Genomic DNA, 10,000 nt, shown 5'->3' with positions numbered 1-10,000 from the left:
ACGCTGGCTGATGCTTTCACAAAAGAGATGATCAGTCATTGGTTAGTCTTGTGTATATCCTGTGGTAGACAACAATCTGCAACCAGAGGACATTATCAAGATGCTAGAATAGAGATACTGTGGAACTTATATAGCTACATGTATCAAGCATGCAAAGAAGTTGACACAATTAAAGTCAAAATAACTGAATTATTTAACAGACAAGCTTTCCTCTCTCGATTCTATGTGCAGTCTCTGCAGAACAGGACCTCGGAATTCCTTTGAACTACCTGTAAAAGGAAAGGAAAGGAAAGGAACTTTATTTAAGTGTCTAGTTGTTCCAGCGCTGGAGCACTAATTGGGGACACTGGCAACTGAAATTAACAATGAAAGCAAATCAAGTCAAATGTTGGTTTTTGAGGAGAGGGGAAACCGAAGTACCCAGAGAAAACCTCTCGGTGCAGAGTACTGTAGAGAACCAACAAACTCAACCCACATATTACGCCAGATCTGGAAATCTAACCCGGGCCACATTGGTGGGAGGCGAGTGCTCTAACCACTGCGCCATCCCCGCACCCCCAACCTGTATGTCATGCATTGGAACTACCTGTCCATTAAAAGCATACTGGATGGTGTCAGGTAATTTACAGTACTCTCGCAACGAGACGTGTTCATTGGGAAGTTAGGGAAAAGTGATCTACTGAATTATTTCATAATCCTTGCAAAATTGCATATCTGATCAAGTCGAAATTGTACTAAAAGCCCCAATTTTGATATTTTTAAAGAGATAGTTGATATTAAATATCGAACTGAGAAATACATTGCTTCCAAAAATAATACAGAGAAAAAATTTCAGGAAAATGGCAGGTATATATAAATAATAGATCAAAAGTGTATATGTAGAGAAAACTTTTTCGAAAATTCCTCAAGAACGAGACCATGCTAGGATGTAGTTTGACAATTATGTGTACATCCTAAAATAATAACAATTTAGGTATTCTCTATTTTCGAATTCCCCATAATACACTTTGTTTGCCCTCCAAATTTTGCATAAACCATTGTTTTCAAATGCTCTTGGGAATATGCAGGGTCCCCAAGAGCATTTGAAAACAATAGTTTATGCAAAATTTGGGGGGGCAAACAAAGTGTATTATGGGGAATTCGAAAATAGAGAATAAACAGTAACCATTTACATGTATGTAATAATAATTTCTTTTTTGTTCGAAAATGAATATGTAAATATGTGGAAAAATAATAATAATTAAAATTTTAAGAAATGATGCCGCAGAAAGTGGCATCCTTTTCGGAATGAAAGAAAAAGGTACAAATGTAATTTACAGTAACAACTCTTTTATGTGCAGATGAACACAGTACAAGTTGCCCTCATCCAGGCATGAGGGGTGGGCATCAGATGGCAATTGACATGGAAGCCCAGGTTATTTATCTAATTGGAGGATGGGATGGCATCATGGACCTCTCTGATTTCTGGTCATTTAGTGTTGAGTCTGGTCACTGGAGCTGTTTATCTAGCAACACCGAGGAGGATGGTGGGCCGTCTGCAAGGTCTTGTCATAAAATGTGTCTGGATGGAAGGAAGAAGCTGATATACACCTTGGGAAGATATCTAGACTCTCGCACAAGAAATGCAACTCCTCTTAAGGTCCAGATTCTTGGTGTTTTCAGAATTAATTATTATAATAATTATTAAATACACATGGCAAGACTGCTTATGCTTATCTGAAGTCTTCTCAAGTGCATACTTTCTTTACTTCAATTTTCTGCCAAATGTCAGCCAATGTTCAATCAAAAGCTAAGTTCACCATACTTTAATTAATGCACTGAACTCATCATTGGCTGTCATATGAAGTAAGTGAAAACCATTGGATGATTCATGGTTGAAAATAATTATAATTAAATGTATTGCTTCTGCTTTATTTTGTCATGCAATAATACATATATTAGTATTTTGTACTACACAAGTGACCAGTGCAGTTTGATTGGTTAACTCTGAGGTGATAAGGAAAGTGCTTTTCACTTCTGAGTAGATGAAGAGAAGAAAAATGGCTTTCTATAATAATTGTTTCGGTAGGATCGTTATTTTTTTTTTACTCTGCTTGTGTGGTATTAATATGTACATGTACAGTATATTCAAAAACAATGCTTAAGCCTCAATGTCATTGAAAATGGTTGACATGGACCACTTTTATCATGTGATGGTGGCCAAAAATATTCTTCTATTAATTTTAATGCTAATAAGCATTTTTAGCCTCACGCCCTACAATGAGCAATTTTCAAAATAATTTTTGTTTCAAAATGAGGGCAGTAGGTGTAATTAACATGTAACATGTAATTAACAAAAGAATGTAAATGTGGTCATCATTTATGAAAGTGGTCTGTTCACCTCTGCTGCAATAAATTATTGTGAATAATTATTTATTTCTGTGAAATTCTGAATGGGAAACATGATAGAGAATGTATAAAATATGATATATAGAGGATATTACACAGGGCAAGAAGATACGAATTTTGTTAGAGTGGCAAGAACGGTATCTCACGATATTGTTCTTGCCGCAAGTAAATAAAATTCATGTCTTTGAGCTACATGTAACATGTAATTTTCTTTTTATCATATGGACAGGAGTGTTTTACTCACCATTTTTCTTTCTGACACCGAGTACAAACTTCATCACAAATTCTTGCAGCTCGATGGAAGGAATTTCTTCAATTTGCACATTTCTTCTTCACTTGCAAGGAACTCCTTGAATAATTTTAAGTTGTATGAAGTTTCATTCTTAATATTAGCATTTTCTTGTTTCTCAGAGAAGGGTTTTATGTCAGCTTCAGAGAACTCCACCAATTCATCGCTCGCCATTTTTCACTGACTGTTTGCACAAGCAACCATGCAAAGGCAGGAAATGACGTCATCAATATCCTCACTAGTGAAAATATGGAAAATGTGCCACTCGTGTCCCACGTATAGCTTTGTATGAATTTTATGAGTGGTGTATTTTCCAGTAAAACACTCCTGTCTATATGATAATATGGGATACAAAATTGATTTACAGCTGTATAGGTGACCACACCCAGATAGCTTCACTACAGTTCTGTTCTGTCGTGTTCAAAGCTGGGTTTTTTCACGGTTCTTTCACAGCTGGTCAAGTACAATGATCAAATTTTATATGAGAAAAACATCTCTCATCTTTGTGCCAAATTCCTGCCTGTAGAAATAAGGTGAACATGATGTGATTTATATCTCCATTTTGAACAGAATGATTTTTATGTGTATGATATAACATCAAACCAGTGGACACTAATAAGCGAAGATACATCAACTGAAGGGGGACCATCCTTAATATTTGATCACCAGGTAAGGTAAAAGTTGTTGAAATTCACAACTCACAATCATAGAACAAGAATTAAGAAACGATTGAATTAATATTTTTGAGTGGAATATTAAATCAATCTATTCAAGTTCCCTGTCAATCCCATCCATCCCTTACCCTCACCCAAAGCCGTCATCCCCTCACCGACATCTTCTGTCAGCTTCCTTATTTACCGGTACACCCCATGCTAATCTCTAATGTCACTCCCCCCCCCCCCCCCCCCCATCTTCAATTAACTGCACCCCACCCACCCTCAAACAGTGGCCAACATCTTGACAGTCACTAAAACATACTTACATTGCAGATGTGTATAGACGTTGAGAAAAGCACAATTTACGTATTTGGAGGCCGCATACTAACAAGGTACTAACTACTTAAAAACCGAGAGTGAGGTCGTTACAGCAAAATCTCAAACTGAGGCCTTGCCTTATTGACCAAGCGATAGCGAGGTCAATACAGCTAGGCCAAGGTTTGAGATTTTGCTGTAACGACTGAATGGTCAAGGTTATTGAGTTGTTTTTCGTATGACTAAGAACGGTTCTATTAAAAACTAATTTGCAAAATCCATAATCGGCCCATGGGCATTATGGGAGAATAATGCCCTTGCGCTTAGCTGCTTTTAGTCAATCACAGCTGGCATTATATAAAGTGTCATGTAATAATAATGCATAATTTCATCATATTTTACAGTGACTCTTTAGTTCTTGATAGTAATTACACTGTACATGTATTATTGTTTCTTATAGTGCTGGATCAGATGAGAGAGGACAGGAGCCAGTCTTCAGTGGCCTTTTCTCTTATCACTGTCCAACTAATACATGGACCAAACTCAAGTAGGTGGTGCAGACCTTGTAATAATTATTATGTCATAGATGATTGGTCAATTCAGCAGGTCATGTTCCGCATTATTGCTCCTCTCACATACTGCAGGGGGCTCATCTTGGGCTGGGAAACAATCTTGACAAATAACTTGCAACAGCTGGTAGCTTTTCTTTGTACTTTATTATCAAAAACATAAAAAATGTTCAGCAGTCAAACCCTGCCTGGTCACATCCTGAGCAAAATCTTAATGAAACCTTCAAGACAGTAATTCCAGAGCTTTGACTGGTCAGTACAGCTCACATAGCACTCTGTGCTAATATCTTACTGAACTCCAGTCCTTTCCTTGGTGTTGTGACATCTCGTTTTTCATGTTCAGTTTATCAACCTCTGGCTGTGCACTCTCCTTGTGACCTTATGGAGTGTAGGCCATACAAGTAAGTTTCAGTACACAAATTTTACCATGAAAACAAGGTGAATGGCATGTTTTAGCTTTCACTTGTCTAAGGAAATCAATAAACACATGCACTAAATAAACGTTCTTGTGTTTCCAACTCACTCAAGTTTGCCAACCCAACTTGGGATTTTAGTACAGTACATGTAGGTCACAAGGAGTGGCTGAAACTGATGTTTTTTTATCAAACCTTTCCATTATTATACCATTTTAACATTTGGGAATTTGTTGCTTACTTTTTATTTTCTAATGAACATTTTTCTTCAGAGATGACTGTCCAGAGTTACCATCAAGAAATGGTCATTCCATGTTGTTTCATACCGTAAGTGCCTTCTTAATGTATATGACAGATTTATCTTTATTTACTTGATCAAAAAAATCATGGTTTTCTGAGATAAAAACAACCCTAAAGCTTTCATACCAATTTTCATTCTATTGTTGGTTTTCAATCACGTGATCAACAGCTATGTTTTTTCAACGAAAACAAAAGAAGACGTTTGCATAATAATAGATTTCAATTGTCAGAGGATTGGGTCGGGACACAAATATGGCCACCGTTTCTTTGTTTAGGGGCACAAACATGGCGGCTGTGACGTCATCTGAAAACCGAGAAGACCTTTCAGCTTTTTAAAAATCTTAATTTTCACTTCCGGTAGGGTACAAAACCGCGATAGTAAGGAGAGTGGGAACAACAGGTTAGGGTTAGTGACATTAATACAGGAACGCAGGGAACTTAAGGGATAGAAATTTCGATCAATTATCTTTTGCATTATTACAACCAAATACAATGCATCTAAGAAGCAGTTTCAGCAACTTCTAAATCGAAAAAAAAAAGGAAAATTCCTACCCTGGAAAAATTATTCCCAGTCTCCTTACTGACGCGGTTTTGTACCCCACCGGATGCATGGCAGGAACAATAGAATTCCTATGGGAACAAGTGTTCTTTCTAATGCAAAACATTTTCATTGTTCCTGCCGTGCAACATGGCTGCCGTGCAAAACTTCTATTTTTGGCTGGGTTGTCCAAAAGCTAGTCGCCCAGTAAACTTTCTGGTTGTCTGGGACGACCGCTAATTTCAAGCATTGTAATGGACACTTTAACAAAATTCTCTTGACCCTGACTGACTTGAAATGATCATCACGGTAGTTATGAGTGCCACATTAGCAACAGCGAAATATGAAAGCCTGAAAAATTCACGTTTTAACAGGATTCGAACCGGTGAAGTTCTCTACCAATAATAATAATAATTGATACAAACGTACTTTGTATGAAGCCAACTAGGAGCTGGGGCCCGTTTCTCGAAAGTCCCGAAAACTTTTCGAGCCCGAAAAAAGCCACTTGTAAAACTGCCAACCGCTTGTTTTGGAAGGCCTGTCTTTTAATATGTTTTCAAGGTAACAGAAAGAAAAATAACTGTGAAGTTTGACGACTTAAATCCTCTTCGTTCTTGAGATACAAAGGGAATTGAGACACCCGAAAATGGCCCGTAAAGTTTCGGGACTTTCGAGAAACGGGCCCCTGGTCATCTTGTTCGTTGATGATGATAAGATGGTTATTGGTCAACCGCTTGTGCTTTTTCTTCACAATTGCAGAGCAAAAGGCTTTTATATATCTTTGCTGGACAAAGAGGGAAAGAATTTTTAAGGTATTTGCATCTTTATTTGATTGACATTTTGCCAGACGCTGGAGTCGCCATGACAACACAGCTAAAAACTGAGATCTTTTTTTCTAAGAAAAGATTTTTGATCGTTTTTTTTTTTCTGAGAGTTTTTTATGTCAGGACTTTTATTTGAGCCTAGATAATGCTCGTAGTGATGACAAAACGTAAATAAGAAAAAGAGAAAAATTACAATTTCAATTAATTTTAACTCGTTCCCTATTTCGTCTTATTTTTTCCAGTGACTTTATTACATACAATGTGGATACACAGGAAATCACTAAATCATTAGTAATCGATAGCAATAATCAAGGTAAGGTTTTAGTGACCTTTTCTCTGTTTGCATGAATTTGTTGAAGCTGCCTCCTGCCGGCTCATGTCTTCATGGTGGAAACAGTGAGTTTTGCCGATGCCCCCCCCCCCCCTCCCTCCCTTCTCACCTTCCTCCCTCCTTGTCCTGGTTTTGTCATTGTAATAGGGCTTATTTTGCTGGCAAATGGACATCATCAGGACTGCCAGAAGTCGAAGCCCTTGGATGTCTCAAGCCCTAACTTCTACAAAGCGACGTTGTTGATAAATTTCCATAGAAATGACACGCCGTCCTTTTTGATTGACAACTGATACTTTCTCTGATGTGAATTTCACTTTAGCAGTTCCTGCAGCCGGCTTTACCCAGAGAGCAACAATTGATCCAGACCTTAATGAAATACATGTTTTATCAGTAAGTATTTTCTGGCCAATCGCAACGAAGACAGACAACCACGTGAACCAATCAAGGGTTGAAGATGATGTGTGCGACCGGCGGAAAGCGCGGGAAAACGTTTACCTGCCAGTGGCGATGTGATTTGATTTTGCTTCCGATTGGTTTAGAAATGGGCGCGCATCTTTTATAAATTACGGAAGGAAAGCAATGACCGTATTTAATATGTCGTCTCGGGAGAATTCAATGCGTCCGTTTTGTGCAATGCAATAAGATAATAGAAAAAAGGAAGACAAAAAATAATGATGAAGTGCATGCAATGAAGGTGTGTTTTGCATCATTTTTACCGTTATGCTATTCATAGTCCGCGTTTGGCTTTGCAGGGTCTGAGCAAAGATAAAGACAAAGAAAAAAGCGAAGAGACTGTGAGGCATTCGTTTTGGGTGCAAGACTTGGAGCGCAAAACATGGTATGTGTTGCGTATATGCATATTAGTCATCTTAGAGGAAACCTCCACTAAAACAAGGCTACAACTTCAAAATATTTAACATAATGTTTACAATCAAAAAACAAAAAGCTCTTTGTGCAAATACAAAAGAGCAACCAGTACACGTCACAATTATTCAAGATGGCGGCGCCCAGGAAATTTGAAAACCAAAACAAGCGTTTTCGAAATTCATTTATTTCGGATACAAAGGAAAAGGAAAAAAAGGAAAGGAAAGGAAAGGAACTTTATTTAAGTGTCTAGTAGATTTAGCGCTGGAGCACTAATTGGGGACACTGTAAAGTGAAATTAAATTTTAACACAACAATTCAAATGTTGGTTCAAATGTTGGTTTTTGAGGTTTTTGGATTCCATTGGAAAACGTTTGAACAATTTTGATTGTGAGCATTATGTTAACTATTTTAAAGATATATTCCTGTTTTAGTGGAGGTTCCCTTCAACCATGGATACAGAAATCTAGTTTGATTTTTTTTTCATTTTGTTGTTAGCTATACACCTTTATTAATATTCCAAAATGGCCGCATTTTAGTATTCTTTTGTTTCCTTGCAAATTGGCTCTTTTGGCCTCGTTCAAGGTTAAATATTCCTTTGAATTTTACGTTTGAAAGCGAAGCCAAAAGGACCAATTTGCAAGGAAACAAAAGAATACTAAAATGGCGGCCATTTTGGAATAAGGTGTATTAATAAGGTTAAGTAGCTCAGAGATATTCGGGAAATCCGAGTTCTTCCGAAGAGGTGTCGAACCCAAAATTGAATGTTTGAATTGCCGCATACTGTACATGTTTGAATTTTGACACTAAAAACGCGCCACGGGGCAAAAGTGGTACGTGTTGTTGTCTGTATCCAGCGATTTGCAGGTATTTGAGAAATAAAAGCCTTGAAACACGAAGACGCACTACGAAAGGGGTCGCTTCAAACGTCTGTTTTTGTTCGAACTCATTCAAGCACGATTTACAACCCAAGATGGCGATCAACAAACAGCAACATGGAGACGGAAGGCTTAACAGATATTAGCAGGGTTTGAAAAGTGACTGTGGATTTTGAAAAAGTATAGCAGATAACGTCTTATTCCTACGGACACATTTCCGCTGTGTTTGCATCCAGTTTACAAGTTTCAGCACTTGGACACCTTCAATTTGACTACTGTCTGTTTTCGCTGTTATGTTGTCTCATCGATCAGCAGTCCATTCAGAAGATTACGTCAAGCCCACCACATTGGTACAGGAAAGGCCAGACCACAACACCGGGAACTACATGTCCTACTCTTTTCTACTAGTGTGTGGGATCTTTAACGTCCCACAGAATTTATCAACATTGAAGGGTTGTGAGACGGAGCCTACGGTTTATAGTCTTTATCCGAGAAGACTTGAAAGTCTAACCATTTTCGGATGTAATTACAAAGGCAGCACTTTCTCCTCAGTTATGTTAAGACCCTGAGTGTTGGCCCGGCCGGAGTCGAACTCACGACCTCCCGCAAGACAGCCCGATGCTCAACCAACTGAAATTGGATGATCCACGGTTGATTGATAAATCATTTGCATTTGTCTTAAGTACCACGCCTTTTATAGTAGGTCTTCGTGTTGAAAGTGACTCTGCTGTATTTTTTTGTTTTGTTTTTTTTTTTTTTTCATCATTAAAGGTCGTGTGTTTACAAGAATGAGAACATGGGCCATCATTATTGGACAAAAATGCAAAATGTGGAACCGTGTCCGCGATTTGCTCATCAGCTGGTGTTTGATCACATTCACAAAATTCATTACCTTTTCGGAGGAAATCCAGGCAAATTCAGCTTACAAAAAAGGAGATTGGATGACTTCTGGTCTCTTAAGGTACGAATGATTATAGACCACTATCATAAGTGGTGACCATCTTTACATTCTTTTGTCGTTATTTAAGGACGCGTTCAATTGACCCTATTCTGGAATAAGAATACGTGGAGTGATGAATAAAAATTGTGTGGCGTTTTGCAGCAACAAGGAAAATAAAGCTATGTTTAAAATAGCATTTTAGCAGATGTTTGACAATGTTAATGTGAATGTTCTGCACAAACGAAGGATTTCTAACTTCTATTCCATGTATTCCTATTCCGTAATACGGTCAATCGAACGCGCCCTAAATTTGACGTATACACTGCCCTCATTTTGAAACAAATATTCTTTTGAAATTTGCTCTTCGTAGCGAGGCTGAAAAGGCTTATTAGCATTAAAACAGAGAGTATTTTATTTGGCCGCCGTTGTGAAAAAGGTCTATACGCGTAATTGATGGTATTATATGAACGTAATAGTCGACATCCAAGGTACATTTGCTTTGCGAATAATAAACTTATACCAGAAACCCATAAGGGTTGAAACGTGTAACGCGCGTTCACAGCTTCCGAATATTCAGTGCGAACTGATTGGTTAAATGTTTCAGTGCTAAGTACCATATTTGGAGATCCCTCGCTTTTGTTGTTCCAAATGTAGTACTTAGCAAATTGAATATTCAGAAGCTTGTTTCCCAGAAC

General features: G+C 37.9%; 1 protein-coding gene across 2 annotated transcripts in view; it reads left to right on the top strand.

Annotated features, from left to right (window-relative positions):
* LOC138011400 (muskelin-like) overlaps nucleotides 1-10,000 on the top strand; it is a 23,289-nt gene that overhangs the window by 5,075 nt on the left and 8,214 nt on the right. The window contains exons 9-18 of one of the 2 annotated variants that reach the window (XM_068858379.1): nucleotides 1,341-1,639; nucleotides 3,248-3,346; nucleotides 3,667-3,725; nucleotides 4,109-4,195; nucleotides 4,903-4,957; nucleotides 6,228-6,280; nucleotides 6,535-6,605; nucleotides 6,946-7,013; nucleotides 7,376-7,461; nucleotides 9,137-9,326. In XM_068858379.1, coding sequence (XP_068714480.1) covers nucleotides 1,341-1,639; nucleotides 3,248-3,346; nucleotides 3,667-3,725; nucleotides 4,109-4,195; nucleotides 4,903-4,957; nucleotides 6,228-6,280; nucleotides 6,535-6,605; nucleotides 6,946-7,013; nucleotides 7,376-7,461; nucleotides 9,137-9,326 — 1,067 coding nt within the window. Of the gene's footprint in view, nucleotides 1-1,340; nucleotides 1,640-3,247; nucleotides 3,347-3,666; nucleotides 3,726-4,108; nucleotides 4,196-4,902; nucleotides 4,958-6,227; nucleotides 6,281-6,534; nucleotides 6,606-6,942; nucleotides 7,014-7,375; nucleotides 7,462-9,136; nucleotides 9,327-10,000 lie in introns of both variants that reach the window. The other variant, XM_068858378.1, reaches the window with a different exon arrangement.

Source organism: Montipora foliosa, chromosome 7, assembly GCF_036669935.1.
Source record: "Montipora foliosa isolate CH-2021 chromosome 7, ASM3666993v2, whole genome shotgun sequence".
NCBI lineage: Eukaryota > Metazoa > Cnidaria > Anthozoa > Scleractinia > Acroporidae > Montipora > Montipora foliosa.
The sequence above is the reverse complement of the archived record's forward strand: the minus strand, read 5'-3'. Positions and strand labels throughout refer to the sequence as shown.